Source organism: Myiozetetes cayanensis, unplaced genomic scaffold (assembly GCF_022539395.1).
Source record: "Myiozetetes cayanensis isolate MyiCay16 unplaced genomic scaffold, myiCay2020 scf15, whole genome shotgun sequence".
Lineage (NCBI taxonomy): Eukaryota > Metazoa > Chordata > Aves > Passeriformes > Tyrannidae > Myiozetetes > Myiozetetes cayanensis.
The window spans coordinates 224,920-252,219 of record NW_026087159.1 but is presented as its reverse complement, the minus strand read 5'-3'; the positions used below and the strand labels follow the sequence as shown (position 1 = coordinate 252,219).

Genomic DNA, 27,300 nt, shown 5'->3' with positions numbered 1-27,300 from the left:
TCAGGAGGCACCTTAAAGTCACTCTTTATAGGAATTAACAAAATGGAGCATTTTCCAACTCATTAAGGTCATTCCCATCAACCAGCTGTTCTCACCCACTGCATCCCAAAGGGAAGTGCCACCTTCACCCCATCCCAAGAGCACTATTCCAGGTGCTGCCCATGCCTTGGAGCCACCTCTGCAACCCCCCCATGTCTTTTCTGAGTTTTATAGATCCCTCTTGTCACCATGGTATCTGCCTGGGGTTTTTTTCTAAACCACAAGCTTCCTTCTGCCTCAGTGCAAGCCAGCATCTGCTCCTCCCATCAGAAACTAAGAGAGAGACACCCTGCATTTCAGTTTTTAAAAGTTGAAGTCCTCCAGCTGTTTATTTGCTGTAGGATGGGGTTCTCCAGGCCTGGGCAGGCAGCCAAAATAGCTTCATTCCCCTGATGTCCTTCAGTCTCAGCCTAATGCTCAGTGGCTGGCACTGTGAGGTGACGGGTCTCCTAACACCTTCCAAGCCTAATTTTGGTCCCAGATCATTCTGTGGAAGATGCAGATGTCTGTCCAGCCTCTCCTCAGTTTATACAGGTTAATTCCTGGGAGGAACATTCTCCAGGTTAGCTTTATGGTTTTTCTTTGATCTTTCCACAGCATGCACAGCAAAGCTCAGCCCTCTGTGGGTGAAGGGAGGCTCTCCCAGAGACCTCCTGGTACATTTTACTGTGATGGAAGGGAACAGAAATTCAGAGCAGGAGTGCTCAAGCACAGAGTTCCATGGACTGAGCCACCAGAACCCTGGGACTTGTTTCTCTGCCATCACAGGGTGGAATTTCCAGTTCTTAATCAGGATTATCAGGTCACTAACAAGGAAATTTGCAAACCTGACCCTGTGTATTTCTATTCACATACATTGTATTTCCTGCCTAGGGAAAAACCCCAAACATCTATTGTGCATACACCAGCTCCACTTGAACTTCATTCCTCTCCATGTCCAGTGAGAATGTTTGAGGATGTATTTTTAATCCATTCACGTGGTTATTCTGCTCCTCTCCCACTCTGCCAGTTGTTCTGCAGCTGCTGCTCTGGCCAAATACATTTACAACATGTGCACAGGAATGTCCTGGATGAGCAGCACTAAGTATTTCCTAAGGAACAAGATCTTGTCCTGCTGTAGTCCATGGCAAAGCTCCCAGTGACATGAGCACAGCCAGAGATAGATCCCATGAGGTGAATACAGATGTGCTGTTTAAACCAGCCTGGAAACTACTATTCTCATTTAAAAAATGTGGCTTTATGTGAAAACTATGATTATTTTTCCCAGAGGCTTCCTTTTTGCTGTTTCCATCAGGCTTTTCCAGTTGATTCTGACTTAGCCTGAGGCAGGAGGGCTTGTCTGATACAGGTCCCTAAACATTTAGGGACACACCCCTAAATGTGATGGTTGCCAGTATCTGCAAAATCCTGTTGGTCTTGGAATCACCTGCTGTTCCTCTCACCAAGTGCTTGTTCTGTAGGTAAGAACTGCTGAGACCCATGAAGAACAGCCAGGTTTGCTCCTGTATGCTCTCATTCCCATCTCCCTGTCTGCCCAAGAGCCCAGGAAAACAGTGACATTTCAGCTTGGTTTAATGGAAACCTTTTCCCAGTCACACCCAACCCAAACAAGGTGCTGGCTGTGACCTGGCAGAGCGTGTTCCATGCCCACTATCCCAGCCACTAATATCCCAATCCCAAGCTGGATCCCTTCATTACATGTAAAATAGAGGATCTAATGGCAAGGGTACACCAAAATGTCCAGAGCCTTCCAATACCTCTACAATTTGCAGGTATCTATAATCACCTCCAAATTAAAACCAAACCAGCACATCCCAAACACGCACATACAATTCCTTTCCACCAAACATTTTTCCTGGACAACATGGAATTAATTTTTTAAATGCAAACTGCTAACATAATTTTGGGAGCAGAGCCAATTTCATCCAAGAATAGACGAAAGCTCTGTTGGGTTGGATCCAACACTTGTATCCTGTCTGCCCTGGTCACAGATCCCAGGGAAGAGCACAGAGAGCTACACCACATCATGCTTTCTTCCCAGACTCCAGTAATGCACAGTTTTGAGTCAGAGGTGTAGTAATTATGTTTAATAGCTCTTAATAGACTTTCCCCTTAATTTGTCTCACTGCTTCTCCAGCCTGTGCACTGTCTGCTCCACACCACGTCCTCGGGCAGGGAGTTTCTCCCTTAAATCCCTGTTGGCAAACAAAGTGTTTCATTTACTCTGAACCTGCCACCTGCCACTCTCACTTGTTCTACCCCAGTTGTTCCATTGGGGAAGTTCATGAATAATCCCTTCCTGTTTGTTCTCCCATGTTTCATTTGCTGTTATCACATTTCAGACTTTTTCACTTCTTTCTTTATCAACTGCAGAATTAACAGGATCATGGACTAGTTGGAAGGGACCTTAAAACTCATTTGGTTCCACCCCCTGCCATGGGCAGGGACATCTTCCACTACCCCAGGTTGCTCCAAGCCCTGTCCAACTTGGCCTTGGACACTTCCAGGGATGGGGCAGCCACAGCTTCCAATTATCATCCACAAATTCTACCTTATTGGGTTGTTCCTCCCACAGTGATCACCTCACCCTACTTTCTTCCCTTTTCTCACTTTTATATATCCTTTAAAAACAAAAATTCCATCCTACTAAAGATACAGACTCACCATACTTTTATACAGTGGTTTGTGGGGTTTTTTTTCTTTTGTCCATTCCAATCCTAAAAATTCCTGACATTTTGTTTGCTTTTTATGGCCACAAATATGGTATTTTTGTAGAATTACCTAGTGCAGCTCCAAGACCTCTCTGCTAAACGGTATTTTAGCAATTTAAACCTGATTACACAGGACAATGATTGTTTCTTCCCAGTTTCCCAACTGGAACAGCTACAGCAGGCCCTTCTGGCACTGGGATTGCTTAGAGTTCTGTGGGAACCTCCTTCTAACTTCTGCATGTTGCAAAAGCAGCTGATACATTCCCAAATCTTGATTACTATCTGTTTTATGCAACTGATGTGTAATTAATTATATAAATCAAAAAGAAAATAAATAATCCTTTCCTTTTATCCCACAGGAGTTTTGTTATGAAAAAACATTTTTAACCTGGCCAAAGCTTCTCTGAAACTTTCTAGAAATCCAGGGATTCACTATTAAGGGATCACTCTCATTCCTATGCTCCAGGCAGCTCAGGTGTGAGGCTCAGCTTTCTCCTCTGACAGTGCATTGATTCTCTTCCCTGCTCTGTCTCTGTCCAAGCATTCGCTGGGAAAAAGCCTAACAAAGAATATCATCCATTTGTGCAGCACTGGAAGGCAGCTCCCAGCTCCCCCACTTCCCTGAGATCCTCGGGGAAACACAGCTGCCTCTGGCTCCTCTCCTCACTCCAACCCCCAGCAATCAAACAACAGGTAACAGTTCCATGTCACACACCAGCGCCTTTGGAAACTTCCAGAGAGGCTGATTCGTGCACAGGAACAACCCCCGGTAAACTGCACTTCAGAGAGTTAATTAAAGAAATAAATCGTCCCATCCCCGTCTCACAGGGGAAATAAGTGCAGGAAGGAGTTGTAAGTCAGGATGTATCCAGACAGCACTCACTCAGTCAGGCCAGTTGGATGCTGACCCTTCTGGTGCCCTAAAGCTCAGTCACCCTCCTGCCTCCTGAACGTCAGAAAATGGCCTGGGCAGCGAGCTGGAGGTGCTGCCCTGGGAAGGACCTGCTCCTGCAAGGAGCCTTTTTTTCTGGGACAAATAACAGCAGATAAACATTACAATTAAAACTCTTTCAGGCTTGATTAAATATCTGACCAACAAAAGCACTTAACATTTAATCATAAACCAAAGGTCTCCCCTGAATACAGCTGAGGTTAAACAAATGGCATTAACACCAAATGCTCATGTTTGAGCAGAAACATTCTTGAATAGCAGAATATTGATATGAGTTGGGGATTTGGTTCAGGTTTCCAGCCCTCTGATCAGCGCCAGGAACTGAGATCAGCAGTTCCAGGGCTGGGGAGCACAAAGCCCAGGGACATAAGGCAGAGCTCACCTCCCTTGGCTATGGCAACACATCCTTAGTTCTGCTTTTTAACATACATGGGAATATTTTAGTTCTGTTTTGAGCTGGAACAGCTGAATTCTATCAATGTTTGTGTAGCTCCATTTGTCTCCTGTCTCTCCAGCTCCTTCTTTTCTGGGAGGAGTAAGAATAACCTTGCAGAGACTCTTGGTTTTGGCACCCTCTGCTCGTTACACACATGCCAATTCACTGACTTCTGTAGGAATTTTCTGAGTGTAACTTTACTGCCTCAGGACAAGCAAAGTTCCTTGCTCAACTTTATAAATATTTGTTTCAAGCCCCCAAGTGCTTAGCCCTGACATGACACTGTGTGGATCATATCTCAGAACGTGCTGCAGGTCAGAGTTCAAGGAAAGCCAGCCCAGTCTGACATCACCCAGCTTCTCCCCAAAATCTGCCTTTTCTCTCCAAGCAGAGACATAATCCTGATGCACCACCTCAGAATAAACACTGTCCAACCTGCATATACAATCTATGGAAATTTTCAGCCAAAAGCCTTTCCCAGCCTACCCTGTGGAAGTGCAATTTTCCATCTTTTTCCTGCTGTCAAAAAACTGGTTTTATTTAAGCACAGTAGAATGTTTTCTATTTTGATATATTAAAACTATTGAAACAACTGCAGCCAATTTAATCTTTGGCTCTATTAAAAACTTGAATGCAATATTTTAAGAAAAATGTTTGACTTTATCTATAGAGTTTGGAACAATGACATTAGCAAAAAACAACCCAGGAGACAGATGGAACACATCCAAGCTCGACCCACGTTACGGATTTTGTCTTCCACCCCGAGAGCTCTAATTGAGAACAATTCCTACTATTTGATTGAAAGGAATCCAGTTTGTAGAATCCAAAAAAGTCCTTCTCACATAATACGTTTCCACAACAGAGGGGCTTCAAATCAATACCAAGCCAAACAAGTCAGTCTTCACCCACGCAGCAGAGCAAGGGACACTTGTGATGCACACTGGTCACAACTGCATGCACAGAGACACCCTGATGGTTGCCCTAAGAGCCACCTCCTGCCACGGCCCAGCACCTTCGAGGTCTGTTCCAACCTGAGCGATTCTCTGATTCCATGGAACCTCACAGCAGCCAAGCAACACACACACCCCCCACACAGACTCTGCTCGTTCCATCTTAGGGTGGCAAGATATGCATTTGTTGTGCTAAGCTGAGGAAAAAGGCCCTTGAGGGATTCCAATGCAAGACAGAGTTTTTTCATACAATCTCCAGGTGTTACTTCCCTGGGATTCACACTTCAGCAGGACGAAGCGGCTTCGCCAGCCCTCCCAAAGCCCTGAGTCGTTGAGCAGGGGCAAGAGATGGTGTTACATACTGCTTGTTTCCAGCTGCTCTTCTCCAGAGCTCTTCTCCCCTGGAATGCCATAGGAAACTCTTGCCACTGGCTGTATATCCCCAGCAGCACCAGCAAGTCCACCAGTGCCTTACTGGGTTATGAGGGAAAAGAGCAACTGTGAGCAAATGTTCACTCCCCTGACCACAGGCCACTTTGCTCTTCACTTCCTGGTGGGTGGGGAGAAGACTTAAACCCTTTTCCAAGCAAGAAAACAATACAAGAAAAACATGAACCCCCCACATCCTTAACTGTGGGAATGAAAAGAATAAACTAAAATTTCCCTTCCTCTCTAAAACCAGCCCTAAAGAGCAGCAAGTCTGTGTAACATGGAACTCTGACTCTGGAGATCATCTCTGCTCCTTGCCCTGCCTGCAGCCACAGCAGGAGGTGAGGAAGGAAAACCACCCACACAGCCATCAAAACAAGGGAGGGGGAGAGCCTGGACACATGGAAACATCACAGAGATGAAGTGCCTGTCTCTGAGGAGTGTCTGGACACCAGAGGTTTGATGTGGCATTTTCCACAGCCCACAGCACTGGCAGTGGCACAGGGGAAAGCTCAGCCCACCATCTGTAGTGCTGGCACTTTGCTTCCAGCCTCCAGTTTCACCATCCACGCTCCTGGAGCTTGGAAGGGGATGGGGAATGAACGAACACAATTCTCTTGGGCAAAGTCCGTCGTCAAGTCCGGTGCAGTTGTTGGCAACAAATGCACACTCGTAAGACCGACAAGAATTCAACAGCTGGCTCCCTTCCACGGGAGATCAATAAAGCTGGCAGGCCAGCTGCCTCCAGGAAGAAAGGGATTCTGGTGCTGCAGGAAGGCTGGGCAATGTCTTACCCAAAACCCAACCAAATACCAAAATCCTATGGAGAAAATCACGGACTGGACTTGAGCCATTCAGCCTCTTCCCTCCTTGTATCCTTTTCTTCCAGGAGCAAGAGGCTAATGACTCTTAGGCCTCTCCTCCTCTTGCCTCTGGAAGGATCTGAATAGCCTGGACAGTTCCTGCTCCTGCCACGCAGGGGCATTTGCATCTGTCATTATGTCCAGAGCCTCCAACACTGTCTCAGGCTAAGGAACACTGTTCACTTCCACTGTAGGTCGCCCAGGAAGGCTCCTGGACAGGAGCTCCCCACCCATGCATATTCCCACACTGGGTGTCCTCACCTCATCTTCAATGCCCAGGTGCCACTGCCCAGCCCACAACTCACCAGTGCAACACCCATGTTGAGAAAGATTAAAGAGAAGGGGCAACTTCCCATGTAAGACTTGCAAACAGCAGGAAACTGGTGAAGTAACCATCATATCATGGGCTGAAATTCAAATAGAAGGCCAGACAACACATACTTCACCAGAAATGCCTTGAAACACGCTCATAAAATGCCTTTGCTTAGACATGAGCTTCTCACAGTATTTTTTGCTCAGTGATACATCCTACTGAACATAAACATTATGGAGCACAGTTCCTTGGGGCAACATTTTATATCCTGTGGCAGATTATACCACATAACAAAGCAGGACTTTGCCAATAATAGACCACAAAATTTGGGCATCTTCCAAGACTCACAGCCCTAGGGTGTGAGGTGTGAAGCAATCCCAACCCTCTTCCCTTCAGTGGGAGACGATGCTTTCCAGTCTCACAAAAGCTTCCCCATCTTACAGAAACAGGAGGCTGGAAGGAGAAGATTTGATACTTATTGCTGGCTTGCTTCTACTCAGGAAAAGTAGCCTTTTAAACCCCAAATTAACACAGTGTCAGGCTTCACTGACAGTACAAAGCTGACTTAGCAGGAGAGAGAGCCCTTCCAGGGCTGATGTTACCCAGTTCAGTCCCTTTGCTGCAAACAGCCTTGTCTCTGTTCCATCTCTCAGTAGCAGCCTCCTCTGATGTGGATTTTCCATTCCTGGAGTGGGTTATTTCAAATTCAGCACAGGAAAGGTTCCCCTGGCCCTCCAAGCAAAGCCGGTCTCACCAACAGTTTAAGACCCACAAAACGGACTCGTTCCCATGGAGCACATTTCCCTCCAAAGAGGTGCCTCTCTGTCTTACTTTAGGTTGAAAGATCGATTAAAATTCTTATACTGGAAAGAAAACATCACCCTGTGAGGTGCTGGCTGGTCCCTGCCAACAGAAACACCCTCAGTGAACAGAGGAAACCGAGAATGTGCGAGTCCTGCTCATTACCACAACATCACTTGAGCTGTTCCAGCTTTAGACACAGGCATGAGTATATAAAAAAATATGTATATATACACGTCATAAAACTGGCAACTATGTGCACGGTACACTCAAATTCCCCAAAAACAGACTACACCAACGCTACATTCAAATTCCACAGTCAGGGATGCACAAAGGAGCCTAAAAAGCAGCAGTTAGTCAGACTGGAGCCTGACTTGTAACGTGTACAACCCACACAAGGACGAGGCAGCACCGCAGAAACCGCTCAGCTAATAATTAAAAACTTCATTTAAAACTGTGAAAACGCAGTCAGGATTGAGATCAGTGAGTGCACCCCCGGAGCTCCGTATCACCACAGAGACACAAATCAATAGGTGCCATGAAGAGAGCACTGATAAAAATCTATAGCAACTGAAGCAGTCAACTTGAAACCTATTAACAGCTGCATTAGAAAGAAAGAACTACTCTTCCAATCTGCTAATGACTGCTTCTTTCCTTCCAGATGATCATTCTGTATGAATCCCACAGAAAACCCTCTGGATCCCTTTCATGAATGAAGTACTCGATTTCAAGACCCTCCCCAGAGCAGCATCAGAGAGTCATCTGCTTTTCACCAGCAGCACCAGCACGGCACTGACATCAAGATTAACAAAGATGACCCGGGAAGGGAGGGACAGCAGGGACACTTGAGGCACAGCTTCCTTTGCCATCTGTGCCCCATCCCCACAAGCTACCAACCGGTATTTGATCCGCTGAAGACCAGTGATCTGTGGCTGCGATCAGGCAGAGGAGCAGAATTCAGTGACAGTTTGTTTCTATCTTCTGCACATCACTGTCCTCCCAAAGTTTGGGGACCTGCACCTGAAGCACTAACAGTGACAGGGAAAGGTCATCGCACAGACACAGCTCGATCTCTTTATCTCCTCGCAGTAAAAGTCACTGATCATTAACTGCAATAGCTGGCATTTCCCGAGTCTCTGGCATTTTGTAGTGCTCCAGCACATCCCTACCAAGTGAGATCAAATCCCCTGCATTTCAGCCTTGGAGCATCTCTCACAGATCAAACAGAAAACAGACGATCCTGAGGAGACTGAGCTACACCTGAACGTAGGCAAACCTCCCAATATTTCTGTCTATTTGCCTATTTTCCTTTTGAAAAACACAGTCCGAGCTCTGCCTACAACACACTGGAGCCACGAGAAGCGAAACCCAGTTATTCCCACACGGCAAGAACCGGCAGCTACCGGGACAGCGGCCACACGCCTGCCACCACCCACGAGGAGTGAACTCATCCAAACCCAACGATGGGCGACACATTTAGAATCGAACTTCAAGAACAACAATAACAAAAAAAAAAAAAAAAACAAATACTGGAGGCTCTGCCTTCCCAGCGCAGGGCGAGGGGTGCGAATCACCGAGGAAACGCCGCTTTCCCCCGGCGGCAGCCGCAGCTCCGCCCGCGCCGCGCCGGGAGCCGCGAAGAGACCGCGGCTGCCCCGGCCTCCCCCTGCGCCCCCCGCCCGGCACCGGCTGCCCGGGGCGCCGCTTACCGCCGTGGAGCCGGAGGAGGAGGCGATGTAGACCTTGATGACCATGCTGGGAGCGGCGGGATGCGGAGCCGGGCGGGCGGTGGGTGTGTGCGGGCGGCTCGGGCGCGGGCTGGGGCTGAGGCGGGAGGGCGGGCGCGGGGAGGCGGCGGGAGCGCTCGCCCTGCCTCGCCTCGCGGCCGCTGCCGCCGCCCGAGCCCGGAAGGGCGGAAAATGGTTTTAAAAAAAAATTAAATAAATAAATGGGTGGGAGAACAGAGGGGAGAGGAGGCGCGTTCTCGACGAGCCGCGCGAGACGTGCGGGGAAGGGGGCGGGGGAGCCATGGCCGCAGAGCCGCGCTGAGGGGACGGGGGGGGACCGGGCGGGGCGGCCGCCTCGGGCTGTGGCGTGAGGCGCGGCGGGGAGAACCGGAGCGAACCGGAGACAACCGGGGCGGGAGAGAGGGAGCCGACGGCGCGGAGCCGCCATGGCAGCGGCCGCTCCCCTCAGGTCCCCGTCCCTTCACGGCTGGGTCCCCTCATGGCCACTCCCCTCATGGTCGCTCGTCTCAGGTCCCGGTCCCCTCATGGCTGCTCCCCTCACGTTCCTCTCATGGCTGCTGCCCTCACGGCCGGTTCCCTGGGACCGACCGACCCGCCCTGGGCTCCCCCGGTACCTCTCCCCCTTCCCACCCCGTTCCCCCGCCATGGCCGTGCCCGCGATGTGAGGGCACAGGCGGCAGAAGAAGTCAGGGATGGGGAGATGTTGCTGGGAAATTATATTTTGAATTAAGAATTTCCTTTAAAAATTTATTCCAGAGTACCGCCCGAGCGATGTGCCAGCCCCTGACAAAAGACACACGGCATCCAGTGAGTTCTTCCCATTGTCATCGTTATTGTAAAGTATCACCCACACAAATAAAGCATCAAAACCCCCACATTTTTAATTAGCTATAGTCATGGCGACACGTTATTTAGGGAAATTTTTATCCAGCACCTATCTCCCACTTGCCTATGGTACTCCAAGTATTACCTCATATATATTGTATTATATATTCTGATAACAGCTTCACAGAAAATGGAAAATACTTAGGTTGATAAGCACAAGAAGCTGCAATTTTACCACCTACAAGCTAAGATGAAAGAAAGATATTTGTTCTGCTGTTGGCAAAAAACAAGGAGGTATTTCTGAAATGAGTTTTCCATATAAGCCACAAGCCTTTTTCTGACAAATTACAAGGTGGTTTTCCTAACCAAAGAAGTTATTTTTTTAAAAATCGCATTGAATTAAAAATTATTGAATTGTCACCCATATTTGTTTTATTAATTTGCCAACAGTAAAAAGAAAAAACAGAAAAAGCACTATTTTGAGAATGACATGCCTAAGTTTGATATTAATTATGATACTTATATAGTCTTCAAGCCTGTCCTGAGTTTTATGTTTGAAAAAGCAATAAGCCAACATTTATTTAGGATGATGCTACACAATAAAAATTCCTCAGTTCAGGGAATTTCAAAATGTTATAAAACAAATGATGTAGTTTTTAATCTCTTTAAAACAAACCTAGTTAAGTCCAGGAGATTAAAATTCTTCAAGGAATGTTTCTTCAGATGTGTTTGTGAACCCCTTCCCAGCTGTTTGAGAAATACACTGGGAATTCCTGTTGCCTCCAGTGTATAACCTGATTCATGGCAAGGAATGAGGGAGGGAGAAACCACAGCTTATCAGAAAGAAGGAAAAAATGCAGGTGGAGAACGGGAAAGGGAGGGCCACTTGGACTTTGGGCTCCCCTGTCACACTGGCAGCTCTCCTTTCCTTGGAGAGTTAGAATTAGGAGGTGAGATTCACTTGGAGCGAGCTGCACCTCATTTTTCCACCTCCTAAAAACCCTGATACAATCATTACTCTCAAACGTGCACTTTAGGAGGCATTTTATCTTCATGAAATGAGAGTTATTAAGTTAAAAGCAATACACACATCAGGTATCATTGAAACAACTTGGTTTTCCTGACTCATAAAAGTAAATTTTCTACTTTATTGGCAGAAAAGCACAATGTTTTCTATTCCCAGGCTACTCCTGTAAAATCCACGGTGTTGGTTTTGTTTTCACTATTAAACACTTGAGAAGTTGTGAATTATCCTTCTCAAGGTAGAACAAAACCTCAAACAAAATGAATAAATTTTAGGTGCTCCCCAAAGGGGAGCCCAAGGGACTGGCCAGCCTGGAATCATCCAGGGATTTCAGGTAAAATTGTTGCCAGTAATGGCAAAGATCCACTCACTTTTCTTTAGAGCACAGGCAAGGATGGAGCCTTCCAAGTGTGGGCAAATTAAGCTGCTTTAGAAAAAGAAATGTGGGGGAAACTCACAGTGAAAGATATTCCAGTAATCAACTGCAAAATCCCACTTGTCCAAAAGGTCAGGAAGCACGTGCTCCACATGCTCCACGGCTGCTTTGTAACCACGGAGAGAAATCCACCCAGAATCCACCTGCAAGCAACCTGAGGCTGTGCCAGGGGCGGCTCTCGGATCCTGCCTGTGCCGGAGCAGACGATCTGGATCTGTGCGACATGGAGAAGGTGTGATGGGTAAGGGACGTCAGCTCAGCACTCTCAGTAGGAAATAAGGAATCCATCCTTCATTCCCAATCCCAGCCTGGCAGTAATTGGAGCCAGAAGACAAACCCTGACTCAGAGCGTGTCTCCTGGCTTTGCCATCCCCTTAGAGCTTTGTCCTGCTGCATCCAGGGAGGTGGAAACTCTGCTCCCCTGCTCCAAAGAGTTTGTGGAAAGGGATTGGGAAGCTCAAGAGATCTGCTGCTTCTCATTTGGAACCTGAGCAAGGCCAGGCTTCCTTGATTTATGTGTGATTGTGAAAGGCACAGGGCACTGAGTGGTACGAGGAAGTCACTGGCAGGGCACAGAGACTCTGTGACTGCTGTTCGTACCCGCGCCGTGGAACTGCTGAGGGACGGGGCAGTGCAGAGGGCCCGGCTCAGCATCCCCGGAACGCCGGCCCTGGCTCAGCTGCCCCAAACCCGGCTCACCCCCCCATACCCGGCTCACCCCCCAGGCCCCGCCGCCCCCGGCCCCGCGTTGTTGCCGGAGGGCGCCCCCTGCTGGCGCTCGGCGGGACCGCGGGCAGGGCCCGGCCTGGCAGGAGGAGAAGGCGAGGACAAGGAACTTTCCTGGGGCTCTGGGACACTTTGGGGCACAGGTTACCCTGAGCAGCTCTGCCTGCCCCATCCCTGGAAGTGTCCAAGGCCAGGCTGGGCAGGGCTTGGAGCAACCTGTCCCATGGAGGGTGTCCCTGCCCATGGCGGGGAGGGGGGAATAAGATGAGCTTTAAGGTCCTGTCCAACCCAAACCATCCTGGGATTCTCTGAGATACCAGGATTTCAGCCCAAATAATAGGAATAATCATTCTGTTAATGCTGTTCTAGGCCACTTACTTCAAGTGGGCCTTCATTAAGGGCTGCTGCCCTGAAAGGCAGAAGACACAATCCCAAAATCTGACAACACCATCTCCTGGTCTCTGGCTCTCTCTGACTCTAAGACCTGGGCTGGACAGAACATATTTCATGCTCTGAACACTAAATCTGGCCCTCCCTGAGCCTATCCAGTGAGAAACCTGCAGTTCCTGCTGGCTGTGAGCTCGGAGCAAGCTGAAAGAAGGGAAGTGGAGCTGCAAATCAGAATGTGCTGCCTGCCATGAAGGTATTGGAAGTCTTTATATACATAGAGATGGCTTGTGCATTCAGTTTTGGGTTTGCAGAGGCCTTGGGGTCTCCTGGGACCAGGTCAATGTTGGTCAAAGAGTCTGCTCATAGGATTCTGTCCCCAGATTCTCTGGGAATCTTCAAGTAGCTGTTGGAAAGACTTCCAATCAAATAAGTTCAAAATAAGTGCTAAAGGCAGCGTGATTGTGACCTTTCTTGATCACAACCATCCCAGTCGCCAAGTCTCCTTGGGAATGGCCTTGAAAAGCTGGGAGCTTTTCAAGCACCATCCATCTCCTGAGGCTGTGTGTGGAAGCAGTTCTGCCCACCCCGGGCATGCAGTGGGGACCATCTGGCAGTGGTCAGGTTGTTACAATTTGCTGTGTCCATCGGTTCTAACCCAGCGCAGTGCTTTGGCACAGGACAGATCCTCAGGTGAGCTCCTGAGTTCCTGTCTGGGAACTTCCCAGCCCCCTCCCTTAAACATGGGGTTTCTGCCCTGATTTTGTCTTTTCTGCATGTCCCTTACCCCTCCATAGCAGGCTGGTTCTCGAGATCATCTCTCAGGCCTCCTGTTCCAGCCAAGACTGAAAAATTACTTACGGTGGTTTTAAATTGTTTGTAAGTCGTGTGCCAAAATCTGCTTTTACACAACTATTTTTATGTTTCATTTCATAGAATCACAGAGTGATTTGGGTGGGAAGGGACCTTAAAGCTCATCTTGTTCCATTCCCTGCCATGGGCAGGGACACGTTCCATTAGCCCAGGTTGCTCCAAGCCCTGTCCAGCCTGGTCTTGGACACTTCCAGGGATCCAGGGACAGCCACAGCTTCTCTGGGCAACCTGTACTAGTGTGTTGTAAGCAGAAATAGACATTTCCACTTCTTTTTTAGGTTGAGAACTCACCAAACCAGTGAATAATCTCAATAATACAGGCCTGGTGTGTGCAGTCACCCCCTTCACTATTGAGGACTGGGTCAGAAACTGGAGCTAAGTCAAAGGTTTGACTGAAGTGAGGATGAACAGACTCAATGAGAATCCTTAATTCCTCATCCTCATCTTCCCAAATTAATAAGCTCTAAACATTTCATTGTAATCAATACTGAATTTGACACAAAAATCAATTTTTATCCAGGACAAACCACAAAATCACCCAGCACAAAGTATAAAATTAAGAAGCACAAACATCTCCTATAGATTGATAATCAGCTCATCCCAAAAGTTATATAAAATAAGGCTGAAGGACACTTTGTACACCAGGTACAGAACACAAAAAATGTGTTTTGTGGTATTTTGTCTCAAAAATATGTATTAATGTTACTTATTGTATGTGCCATTACTATGAGCACACAGAATCCTAATTTCCCATGCCTCTGAACTCTGACTGTGGGGCTGTTGCACATCTAGATGAATCAGGCTGAGAGTGGAATGTGTAGAAAAGAATCTCCTAATGTTCCAACCTCACATGGATTTTAGCACAAAGGAATGGGAAAGCAACACATATCTACCTGCCTGCTTGGGGAAGGTGGGAAGCCAGTCACCCAAGAGTGACTTTGATGTGCTTTTCCTTTATTCAGGAATGTCTTGATCTGCTTCAGTTCAAAAATGTGGTCAAGGAAAACGTTCCTCAAGAACTACAGATCTCTGACATCAGGAACAGGCTCCCCTCCCCTGCAGGACATCCCTGCCTTGGACAACAGCAGAAATTTAAATTTTAGCACGAAATTTTCTCATGGAAACAGTGGCACAAACAAAAGATTAACTCTTGGTTTGTTGCTTTGACCTATTCCTAAGGTAGTCTGGTGAGGTGATATCATAAATTCAGTTTTAGGTGGGTTTGTACTGAATAAAAAATGCCAGTTGTGGCAAAAGCACCAAAAAAGTAACATGGTATAAACTAATGCTCCAGAATAAACTTACTCTCCTGGCTCCAGCCAGGTCTGTAATTTCCTGCATGGTTATGGCCACTTATCCTTGCAACACAACAGCATCTCACAGCAGCTTATCCTGTTTCTTCAGAGGGAAACAATCTTCTCACTAATGGTTATTTAAGCCAGTTTGTGGTTTAATGGGGACATTTTAAGAAAAGTCGAAGTGTTTGAGAAAATGTAAAGATGAAAGAGAAGGCAGAGCAAATACAACCAAAATTAAGTTGTGAATTTTCAAATCTGTGCTTCACTTGCACATGTTGATCCAAACTGTTGGTTGTGCAAGTTATTCAGGAGAAGATGTTGACAGACCCTCCAACAAATTACTGTTTCTCTTCCACAGACTTCTCACAGAACATGGAAAGGATAAAACCGTAACTGTGGGCAGAGAGGAGAAACCTCTTGAGGCAACTGGAGCACAAAACTTCTGTTGATGGAGAACTTGGAGACCAAGTGCTCTTGAAATGTGTTTTAGGCCATTCATAGTTCAGAAGATGGAGAAAACTATTGGAAAGACTATTTAAAATCCTGATTACCCCAGGAGAACTTGAAGGGGAAGCGACTGTGTTTGGTTATGTGGCTACACTGGGGCCGGCAGTGCCTGGAAAACGCACTCCCCAGGATGCAGGAGGCCAGTCAGGGACATCCTTAAATAATTGGTGTGTTTTAACAAAATAATCATGGCATTTGATGGATCAACATTGACTGGAGGAAGGGGGAGAAAGGTGGATCCATGGATGGAAAATTGCTGAGCTTAACTGCAAAGTGCAGGAAGATAATAAAGTATTGACATCCCGGTCCTTGGAGAGGGGTGTGACGTAAGGAGTGACAAATCAAAAAGTCACCATGAATTTGTCAAGAACAGGGGAACAGCTGTTCAGGGAGCAGCACTGAAAGAGATCCAGGGATTACAGGGGATCAGGAAGAGTCTGAACCAACGTGGTGATGCTGCTGCTGAGTCTGCAAATACCATGCTGAGAGCCGTTACCTAATTAACCTGATTATTGGACACAGACCTGAGCAAGAATGCGAAGTTGAGAGGAGTCTGGAGCAGCCCAGCAATGGTAAAAGGTTGACAAAATATGGCCTATGAGATCATGAGGCCTCTGAGAATTTGTTTAGTCTAGAAAAATGAAGTTTTAGGGACAAAATTATAATATTATGTGAAATGACACAGTATCTGAAATGTTAGTGGAATTTGATGCTTATTAATCGTTCTTTGTATCTGCTGGGCACCACAAAAGAAATGGAAGTTCATAGCCAAAGTACAGTTTAGATGCTGGAGAAAACTTTGGGGTTTAATGGCAGTTGGGTGCTGGAACAGGCTGGGTAGGAAGATTGCAGAATCCACTTTATTGCAGGTTTTAGAAAGGGTTGGACTGGCTTTGGGCAGGACCAGTCACACCTCCCGTTTCCCCTCTCAGTGTGGAAGTGCTTTGGCCCTGAAGGTGCGATTAACACACCTTGTGCTTTCCCTATGGAAATACACAAGATACGTGGTGGGAACGCTGTCAGACCCTGCCATTATGATGGAGACAAAGCTCATCTCCCTTAATCCGTGCCCAAGTCCGAGCCTTCACCTTCTGAACCACCTCAGGCTCGCAGGCCCCGCTCCGGGGACACCCTCGCAGGCTCCAGCCCTGCCCCAGCCCCGCGGCCGGCGGGAGCCCGGGCTGCTCCAACAGCCGCGGGGGCGGTTGCACCGCCGCTCCCCGCGCGGGGCCGGGCCGCACAAAGGCCGCAGCCCTCGCGCTCCGCGACCGCGCAACGGCCCTTCCCGGCAGGTACGGCCGGGCCGGGCGGCTGCGCTCCCGCAGGCCGCGGGTCCCGGGGGCGGCCATGTTTGAGTCCCCGCGGGCTGCGGGAACTTTCGGGGGAAGTTTGCGGGGGCCGGGGCGGGCGGCGCGGGGCGGGCAGGAGGGGGCCGCGGGGGGCGGCGGGCCGCGCTCCGGGCCGCGCACACGCGGAAAGCGCGCGGCGCTCGCGCTCCGGCGGCCCCGCCCCCCGCGCCGCCCCCGCGCCGCTCCCCGCGCGCCCATTGGCCCGCGCGGCCGTCAGTCAGCGGCCGGGCCCATCTCGCGCTCCCCATTCATGCAGTTTGGTTGCGTGTTGGTGTATTTTACTGTTTGCAATAAAGAGGGGGGGATTTTTTTTTTTTTGTTCAGTTTCTGCCGCAATTAACTCTTGGTCCCTTAAACATCTTCCTTTTTTAATTTTTTGAGGGGGGGTTCGGGGCTTTTTCGGTTTTCGTGGTTTTTTTTTTTTTTCCTGTCAATTTTTTTTTTTTTTTTGCTGCAGGACGGTCGGAACAGTTTTTTTTTTTTTTTCGCCGCTTCCATTTATTTTCGATATCTTATCTCTATTAGGTTTTGCAATCAACTATTAAGGTGCAACTATGCCCAAAAGAAAGGTAAGTACGGGGGAAAAAAAACCAATTAAAAAACGAGGGAAGGCAGATGGGGAGCGAAGGGGGAAAGAGATTAAAGCGGCAATCGCGGAAATTTAGCTTAAAAAAAAAAAATTTTTAGCGCGCGCGCGCGTGTGTGTGTATGTGTGGAGTTTTTTTGGGTTGGTGTGTGTCTCCGTGTGTGTCTGTGTGTGTGGGTTTTTTTGGTGGTTTTTTTTTTTTTCTCCCCCCCTTTTGCATTTTTAATTTTTTTTTTTTTTTTTTTTTGGTGGATGTCCTAGAGCGGAGCGCGGAGCGGAAGGGGGGAAAGAGGAGGGCTCGGGCGGCGCGGCGAGTTCACTTTTTGGGCTGTTTTGTTTGGGAGAGGAGGAGGAGGAGGAGGAGGAGAAGGCTGGAGCAGCAGTGTCTCCATGCTGGATTACAAACAGCCATAGCGCTTGTGCTGCCCCTGTGGAGAAACGCGGGGCAGCCAAAAAAAAAAAAAAAAAAAACCGCGCCGCGACCCCCCCACACCCCCCCAGCCACCTCCGCCAGGCTTTTAATCCCCATCGCGCCATCCCCGCCACGATCCGCCTTTAAACGTCGCCTCTTTCTCCTGCGTTTTGCCTTTGTTCTCCTTTTTTTTTTTTTTTTTTTTTTTTTTGCCTCCCACTTCTTGTCATACCAGATGGTTGTGCAATGGTAATTTGGGGCCATTAGGCGGCGCAGAATTTGAAAAACTGGCCTTTAAGGAGAGACAAAAAAAAAAAAAAAAAAGGAAGGGGGGGGGATTTATCGCCGTAATCGGGAACTTTAGGGAGCAGCGGGAAGACGAGGCGGCGTCCACCTCCCGCCCCCCTACTTCCCTCACGCTGAGGGCGGAGTGGGGGGCGGCGGGGCCGCGGTCGCTCCCGCGATGTGTCCGAGCGCTGCTTGATAACGGCGCCCCACGGCCCCGTACGGGTGGGGGCCGTGACCGAGCCGAAACCCTCGGGCGGGCGCGATCGCCTCTCTCCCGGTTGTCCCTCATTGTCCTTGCGGGGCCCTCGGCGACCTTGTTGTGTGAGGAGGGGGTGGGGTGGGGATGGGGGGAAAGAGAAAAAATTGGCGGGAACTTTTCGAACCCGGCGCGGTGACGGCGGCCGCGGGGCATTGTGGGAGTTGTAGTCCGTGAGGCGGCGGGGAAGGGGGGGCCGCCATTGCTGTAGGTACTGGGGAGGTGGGTTTGTGTGTGTGTGGGGGGGGTTATTGTGACACCCCCTCAGGGTCTCTGGTGAGGGGTTAAATGTTTCTTCCTCTCACGTGTCGCTTTCCCTTGCAGGCTCCAGCTGAAGGCGAGGTAAAGGAGGAGGTAGGAGCTGGTTGCGGTCGCCACTTCCAAGGGCTCTGCAAAAATTGGGGAGTCTGCGCCGCTCGTGAGGGGTGTGGGGGGGAGTTTCAGATCGAGGGGGTGGCCCAGCCACTGATTTTGGGGTGTTCAGGGCCGTCTCTGTCGCCTGAGGTGATAGGTGACCTGCCTGAGGTGGGTGCTTGATTTCAGCTCCTCAGGGCTGAAGTCAGGGATCATCTGTTCCAGTGGGAATGTGGCAGAAGCCAGAGGCCACTGGGAAGATGTCCCCTTCCAATGAGAACACATCCTTTTTCTGTGGGAGCACATCCCTTTCCAATGGGAACATGTCCTTTTCCAGTAGGAACATTTCCTCTTCCAATGGGAACATGTCCTTTTCCAGTAGGAACATTTCCCCTTCCAATGGGGACATTTCCCTTTTCCAATAGGAACATGTCCCTTTCCAATGGGGTTATGTCCCTTTTCAGCTCCTGGAAGTAAAGAAACTTTACCCCTCCCCACCTCAGTGGGGTGAAGTGGCAGCAGCAGAGGAAAAGCTGAGCTAAGCAAAGCTGCACTTTTGGGGAGTCATAGAATGTCCTGGGCTGGACCCACAGGGATCATGGGATCCCAGGATGGTTTGGGTTGAAAGGGACCTTAAACATCATCTCAATTCCACCCCCTGGGGGACACCTTCCACTATCCCAGGTTGCTCCAAGCCCCTTCCAACCTGGCCTTGGATATTCCCAGGAATGGGGAGTCATCAAGTCCACACCATAATGCCCATAATTTCATAAAACCTGGGATTTCTGTGGGGTTTCATGATACCATGTTATTTTGGGTGGCAGTTTTGAGAAAGCTCTGCTTTATGTACTCTCTGAATTTTAGTGACACCTCTTTCTTTATACAGCCAAAGAGAAGGTCAGCCAGACTATCTGCTGTGAGTATCCTTATTTATTCCTTGGATATCACATCACATGGGATGGGGGCAGTTCAAGACAAACTACTGGGGTTTCTCCACCAGAATTGAGTCTTCAGTATTTAAAATTCCCATTCCATGTTGCCATGTATTCACACATTACAGGCTTCTCACGTGAGGTACATCTGTGTTAGTGAACATTCAGTCTGGACACAGGAGTGTCCAGAGTCAAGGAATATTGATCTGAGGATGGATTTGTCCATAGAAATGTTCATGGCTCTATAAATTACCTGCTCTCTCCTTAGCCTGGTAATTTGCCCATCGATTTTTGCAGGGCCAACTGTTGGGTAAAGAGTTTCCAAAAGTTACCAACATAGAAATTATAAATATTTGTTTTAAGTATAAATGTTTATTTCTGGCTTTCACCTGACCCTGTTCCTTGTGTGTGTTTTGTACAGAAACCTGCTCCTCCCAAACCGGAGCCAAAGCCCAAAAAGGCAGCACCTAAGGTAAGTCTTGGGGAATCTCTTGGAGTTATGTTTTCCTTCTCAAGGTGTTTATAGGGCTAAAAAAACCCCCACAGTTAACCACTTTAGGGTTTTTTCATAATTATCTTTAAATGTTTAAGGTGGAATTATGTGAATGAAAAGATAGAATTTTATCCAGTTCCTGGCCAAGGAATGTGGTAAACTGAGCAGATTTCAGATCCCTTGTGGTGAGGCTTTGCAAGGCCATTCTGAAGTTTCATATAGTGCATTGTTGGGAAAATGATGCTTGGAATAGAGATCAGAGACTCAGTTAGAGAAGGCATTGAAAATCATGCTTTTAATTACAGTTCCTCACTATATTTCCATTCCAAGGCCCTCTCTGCAGTTAGTTATCAGTTTATCACTTTTTAAGCACAGAGAGTTCTGCAGACCCCTTTCCTTAAGCTGGATGTTTTTGGAAATGTCAAAAATATTGGCATGTCTGACAGTATAGTTTAAAAAAAGCTATTTAGAGCTCCTTTTTGCTTTGGAGCAACAGTTTGAATTTCAAGGGGGACAGTTCTCAATCCATGAGGGATTCTTTGCATCCCCTTTCCTGTCACAGCCTTCCCAGCAGTCAGTTTGCAGTGCCTTTTTTTTGTTTGTTTATTTTTCTGTAAATATTTAGGATTTTGCAGCTCCAAAAAAAGGACACCCCAAAACACCCCAGCAACAAAATTTTAGTGATTGTTTTTAACCTGTTCCCATCACACGTTTCCCTTGTGGGTTTGGATGATGAGGTGGGCAAAGCCCAGGAGCGAGAGATGCTTTGGTTGCAGAAGGGGAGGATGAGTGGGAACCAGGAGCTCTTTCCTTTTCCATCTAAAATGCCTTGCAGTTTCCTGTGGCACAGCAGACTTCCAGGTGAGGGAACTATTTCCAAGTCCTGTTGTGTGGAGCAGCAGAGATGCCATGAGAGATGGAGGAGAGGGAGAACCCCAGGTGTCATTTTGGGGATCCCTCAGCTCTGTGACCTCAGTGCTGCGCAGAGCAAGGCGCTCACATTCCATCCTGCTGCTGCAGCTGGATTTCTAGGTCCATTCCAGAGCATGGGGAACTCCACAGCTCCACATTCCTGGGTGGATGGAGCACTGGACACTCAGGATTGCACTCCCCTCTAGTGGGTGTTGCCCCAGGAGGAGCAGGGCATTTGTGTGTCATCCACAGGGTTGGGATTTGCTTATTTTTTCAAGTTTAAACACAAAAGCTGCTGTAACTGATTTTAAAAGTTGTAGGAACACGGATGCAGGAGTTTAGGGCTATAAGGGGCTGTCAAAGCTTAGTTTGGGCCCTCACTGCACAACTGTGTGGTGTGGTCTCCCTTTGGGATAACCCCTGGGAGCAGTGCCTTGGGAATTGCTCCCAGCTGGACTTGGAAGCCTTGGTCCTATTGCTCCTGAGGTGCTGTTTGAAGCCAGGATACCTGAGCTGCATTTTTGGCCCTCTACAGCTCCTCATACTGCACCAATACCTGTGAAAAACGGGATGGACTAACAATTGTGGAGGCATTTTTAATTCCCATCTGCCCCCAAATGCTTTACTTGCCAACCTTCAGGTTCTTGGAATGGCTTTGTGTGCTTCAGAACAGATTTCACCTCTTAAACTTTGCCAATGTTGAAAACCAGAGTCGGGAAAGGAGTTTTGTCACTTTTAGTACACGTGACCTTAGTACTGAATTGTTGTTGCCATCTCTATAGCAAAATTATTGAGGAACATGGATACAATGCTGTGTCCTGGGAGACACTTTCCATCCAGCCATGGAACCCATTTTCCCTGGATTCTCCTCAAATGCTTTCTGAGGAGGGGCTTTACCAGCACAGGGGGGCTACAGAGAATTAGTTTGAGCTCTGTAAATACTTTGTTGTCTCTTTTTAATGGGGTGAGGGAAAAGGTAACCACTGCCATAGTGGAACTGTAGTTCTAAATCTCACTGCCAAACACCAGAACACCTGGATATTCCCAGTCCAGGGAATCCCTGACACCACACTGTAGCAGAATTTCCCAGCTGGGCTGAAATCCCTGAGACTGGAATGTGGGAAGTTAAAGAGGAAAGAGACTGACTCCCTGTCTTAAATGTTCTGCATCATTGTAGGGTTTGCTGTTAATTTTGGTGAATTTTTAATCGTCAGTATCATTGAAGGATCAGGTGCCTTCACCTTCTATTTCATGAGTTTGCCCTGAACCAGCAGCTCATTTTTAAGGTGAATTAGTTTTCTACACTAATCAGCCAGGGGTTGGTATAATAAAGTAAACTTTTTGTAACCTTTTAGTAACTTCTTGTCGCTGAGACAAATCTTTTGAGTATATATGTATATATATATATGTATGTATTTCAGTAATTTTCTGTTTCTCTTCACATTCCTGTGTGTAGATTTTGCAGGTTTCATGGTTGCTTTGTTGGAAGTAGGTTAATCAAGCAGGAGCTGAGCTAGTTCAGTTACTGGCAGCAAGAGGCAGATCCTTGGAAGTGAAACTAATGAGAGTCGTGTATTTGGGTCGGGATCTGACCTTGCCTATGGAAAATTATTACTACAGAAGCATCAGGTTTTGGGTTTTGTTTTGATTTAGCCTGATTCACATATAAGAAACTGCACTTAAATAATAAATGCAAAGCTCTTGTTGTTATCGAAGTGTTGCTGTTGAGCCCCCAGTTTTTCTGTCACACATATGGTTTATTATAATAAGGAATATTTTTGGCAGGGAAGAGGGGAAGTCCTTGGACTACAGCTTTGTTACAGTTTTCTAAATAAGCATTTAACAGCACATCTGAAGGATTCTGGTATTTCCACTACTTGTGCATGTTGGTTTTGTTCTGTGGCTGCTTTTCAGCAGCAGGGTACAAATACAGGCCAGTTCAACATTTTTTAGCTGATTTAATTCAATGCCTATTTAAAATAGGAATTCCTTTAACCCCAGCCATGGTTGCTTTTTTATTATGCACTTCCCAGTAGCACATTCAGGAGAGCATAGAAGGAAACACTTCTTCAAAACTTTGATCTCATCTTTGTCAGAGGGAAGTTTGGGGTGTGGAAGGAGGTTGTGTGGAGGGTTTGGGAGTTTACAGACATGCAGATGTACAAGGTGGAAATAAGGACTTAATAAACTGTGGTCTGTTTTCTTAACAGAAAGAAAAAGCAGCAAATGATAAAAAGGAGGACAAAAAGGCAGCAACAAAAGGGAAGAAAGGAGCCAAAGGCAAAGAAGAAACTAAACAGGAGGATGCTAAAGAAGAAAACCACTCTGAAAACGGAGATACCAAAACTAACGAGGTACTTTAGCTGCACTAACCACGGGAATACAGCCAGATGTGCTGGGAATCCAGCTGCAGGAGCTCCCCTGGGCTCCTCACAGGGTGGGGGGTCTCACTGCCACCCTGGAAGGACAGCCCAGCTGGGGATCTGCACAGAGAGAGCCTGGAGGAACAGCCTTGTCCTTCCAGCTCCTTCCTGCCCTGTGCTGGAGCCCTTCCACAGGTGGGCTGTGCTGTGCCGGGGTCCCTCCAGGGCTGGCTCAGGCAGCGTCGAGTGCTTGGGAACAGTGGAGCTCAGGGAGAGCTCTGCAGCCCTGAGCTGACTCTGCACACCCTCTCTGGGCTGCTGGCTTCCCTCTGCTGCTCAGCACGGGCTGGTGCTGGGCCAGAAATCTGGTTTTCAGTTTTACACAATTTCTTCAAACAGTCCTTTCCCTCCGAACAATTCAAGAGATCTGCAGAGTCAGCTCGGTCCTGTCTCTTCATCTGCAGCCTCTTCTCACAGGTCCTTGCTGTGGCAGCTCCTGCCTCAGAGCTGCCTTTGGCTGGGACCAGCTGCAGGCTCCATCCTGGTGGGATTTTCCCAGCAGATCCCTTGCTGGCAGTAGGAACACGGAGTTTTCCAAGGGCTCTCTTTGCCCTTGAGTTCTCTGACTGACAGAGAACTCTGGTCTCTCCTCACGGGTTCAGTGTCACCATCACTCAACCGGTTGTTTATTCTTTCATTTCTAAAACGAGATCAGGAGCTGCTTTGCTAAAACAATACATGGCTGATGTGGCTCAGGGTGTCTTTGAGAGGAGCTTTGCAGGTTTGGTGTGTTACCTGCAAAAGTTAAAGCACATTTTTGTAGAGAACAGGTGGGAACTGAATCCCCCAAAACTGAACAACCGTACCAGGGGCTGATGTGTAACTCTGAGACTTCCTTGTACAATGAGGGCTTGAACTTCCCCTGTCATAGCATTGATCCTAATCTAAAATACATTCCCAACTTCTGCCTCTCTGTAGGCACTTACTCCAAAATTACCTCAAGTTGTTTTCATTTTTACAATTCTCAGCCTCGTTGCTGTGTCAGTGCTATCCACACAAAGTGTCCGTGTCTCTGCTAACAAACTGCTCTCTCTTTGATGCTTGTTAGATTGGAATCCAATTAGCATTTCCAATAATATTTCTATTCTTCCCAAACACTTTTATAGGCACCAGCTGCTGAAGCATCTGATGATAAGGAAGCCAAGTCCGAGTAATGTTAACCCTGCCCTATATCTCCATCATTTGGTCTCCGTACCTCCATGCTGTATTGTTAACAGAGAGGAATATTTTTATCAACTATTTTATAAATGCAGGTTTTTTTAGCATGAATTTAATTATGGAACATCTTCATCTCGGTTACTTGGGAATTAAATCCCTAACAAACAAAAGAAAACAAAAAAAAAAGTCATTGTTTTTAAATTTTGTGATTGTAATAGTTTGTATGGTACATGGAAAGAATAAGTGGTGGTAGCTTTTGACTTCTGTCAGTGTGTCCCTTTTTGTGTAAGTCATGCTTACAGACTTCAGATTTTAATTTTTCCCTTGTATGTGTTGTATGGTTTCTTAAAGTGGGGAGGTCTCAAAACAAATAACTGTGTGAAACATTCCAGTGGTTCTGTGGGTTGCTTTTATAAAGAAGGTGAGCTATTTTCATGAAAAAAAAAAAAAACTTAAGAGCTGGAAATCTGTTGTTTCCCAAATGTAATTTTATTTTGTCAGTTTTGAAAAAAAAAAAAAAAAAAAAAAAAAAAAAATAAATAAAAGTGTAATCCTGTTTTTAAATGAAATACAAACATTTCTTTTCAAAAAGGGCAGGTTGGTTGTATGTACCCACTGTTAGGAATTTTGCTGGATTTATCTTAATAAAAAAGACTCCTCAAAAGCTGATTGTGGTTTGTTGCTTGTGCTGCTGGAAAGCTCCCACATTCCAGGAGAGCTGCAGTGGGACAGGGAGAGAACAGAGAGCTTTGGGGCTTGAGCCCCTCTCTGCTTCACCTGTGTGACTTCCCATTAATCCAGACTTCCTTATTCTGGGAATAACAGCTGGACCAGAGCAGTGGACTGGGGGTTTAGTCCCAGTTTTGTTGCTACAGCTTTTCTGTGCAGCTTTGCCAAGGACACTTTGACTTCTCCTGCTCAACCCTCCTTTTATAGGAAGTCTCATCCCATTGGTGACCAACTGCACGATGTATTTAATAAGAAGAAAAATGTCTGCAATGCAGAAACTTTATCTCTGCCTTCAAATTGTTCTGCAGCCCAGCCTGGAAATTCCAGGGGCTTGAATATTTTATCTCATATCCAAACCCCAACTCAGCAGCTCAGGGCAGAGTGTCTTGGATTAAATGTGGGATTCAGGATCAGTCCCCCAGGGCACGGGCTACTAGAGAATGTTTAATGTGGGTTTTATTTTTCCAGGCCTGAAGTGCTGGGAATTTTTATTCCTGCTGCTTTTGTTCTGTAGGACTGCTCAGGGGTAACTGGGTTCCAGCTTCCTCAGCAGCAAAGGTGAGGGAGTTCTGAGGGGCCTTTTCCTTGGCAGTGTATTCCATCAATCCAGCAGACATTTTGGGATGTACTCTGGTCTCTCCTCCGGTGAAAACCGGACATAAATAACTGGACTCCCTTTGCTTGGTTGGATGAGTGTTGAGATGTGGGTAAAACCAGGGGGAGTCTGACTGTTCCAGTTTGAAAATGGTCCAACAGTAGTTCAAATCTCATCCTGACTCTTTCACATCTAAAAATGATGCACTGAATTTCCTCCCCTACAAAGGACAGGCTGGGAGAGCTGTGGCTGCCCCTGGATCCCTGGAAGTGTCCAAGGCCAGGTTGGAGGAGCCTGGGCGAGTGGAAGGTGTCCCTGCCCATGGCAGGGAATGGCACTGGATGATCTTTAAGGTCCCTTCCCACCCAAACCATTCCATGAGTTTTGCCTGCAGCTGATGAGAAATCCCAATAGGCCTGAACTCCAGGGAGAAAACACTGGAATGAAATGTTTTATACATTTTCCCCCAGCCTGTTGTTTCCCTAAAAGGGCTTCAAACAGAAACCCAGTTCTGCAGGAAGGGGAGTTCCTTCTCCAGCTCCTGATGCTGTTGAACCTTCTCTCTTTGGCTTCAGCCCCCAGACCCTGAGTGTCTCAAACGTTGTCATTTGAGCAGCAGATGCTGGGTATAGTCGGTATTTCCTTCCCAGCACAGGCCCATCCCTCTGCCAGGGTACAACCAGCCCATCCCACGCTCACTGAGGTCACTGGTGTCGTGTCCCTCAAACACGAGTCCTGAGGTTGTCACCCAGAACATACAACTGAGTGTTTGGTTCTGGTTATTTCTTCCTCCTCCGGTGCCAGGGTGGGAGTTGGTCTTAATTCTATAACTATTGTTGTGATCAAATTCCTCATTCAAATAAGTACAGAAAATTGCCCAAGAACTTTTCAGACAAACTTCTTCACTCACATTGAGAACTTTTTGCAGCCATGGGGGATGGAGGGAGTTGCACAACTCAGTGGATTCTGTGGCTTCTGCCAAACCCTCCTCATGGGCTGGGCTTGGTGTGTAGACACCGAATCAAAGCCCAGCTCCATGGTGTATCCCAAGCTTGGCTTAGTTTGTCCAAAAAGTAGAGGTTTTGAAGGAAAAAAAATCCTGTTGAGTCAGCCTACTTTCAGGTTTATTGGGAATTTGTGGAGAAAGCACCTTCCTTGAGGTCCTTGGCTGGCTCTGGGTGCAGGCAGCGTGTGTTACCTGTTCTGATACTGGTTATGAAAGATCCATGGAATTGCTGTGAATCTGATTGTCATTATTAATCAGAACAGTCAGAGACCTTGATGCAACGAGGTGAAGAGGTTAATGGTTCTGGGGTAGAATGAGATGAGCTCTAAGGTCCCTTCCGACCCAAACCATCCTGGGATTCTATGAAAATCCAACAGGTCTGGTTTTCAGATCCTGAGCATCTCCCTGGCAGTTAATGGAGTTACACTGGCGTCAGTCTGATGAAGGAGAAAGCAAATTGAATGCCTGGAATGGCAAGGATGGCTCCTC

At 47.5% G+C, this 27,300-nt stretch overlaps 2 protein-coding genes across 3 annotated transcripts in view; one reads left to right on the top strand and one right to left on the bottom strand.

Moving 5' to 3' along the window:
- Positions 1–9,353, bottom strand: part of SH3BGRL (SH3 domain binding glutamate rich protein like) — a 30,047-nt gene extending 20,694 nt beyond the window's left edge. The window contains exon 1 of the mRNA XM_050310666.1: positions 9,204–9,353. Within this exon, the coding sequence (XP_050166623.1) occupies positions 9,204–9,248 (45 nt within the window). The 5' untranslated portion in view covers positions 9,249–9,353. The remainder of the gene's footprint in view (positions 1–9,203) is intronic.
- A 7,542-nt stretch (positions 9,354–16,895) lies between these two features.
- Positions 16,896–25,145, top strand: HMGN5 (high mobility group nucleosome binding domain 5). 2 transcript variants are annotated; one of them, XM_050310671.1, is made up of 7 exons: positions 16,896–16,934; positions 17,193–17,236; positions 18,534–18,563; positions 19,450–19,479; positions 19,917–19,967; positions 23,111–23,254; positions 24,430–25,145. In XM_050310671.1, exons 2-7 carry the CDS (start codon positions 17,222–17,224, stop codon positions 24,475–24,477), a joined length of 318 nt encoding a protein of 105 aa, XP_050166628.1. In that variant the 5' UTR covers positions 16,896–16,934; positions 17,193–17,221; the 3' UTR covers positions 24,478–25,145. The 2 variants fall into 2 exon arrangements, with proteins under 2 accessions (XP_050166628.1, XP_050166627.1); XM_050310670.1 differs by having other exon boundaries at positions 16,924–17,236.
- The last annotated feature ends 2,155 nt before the right edge of the window (positions 25,146–27,300 follow it).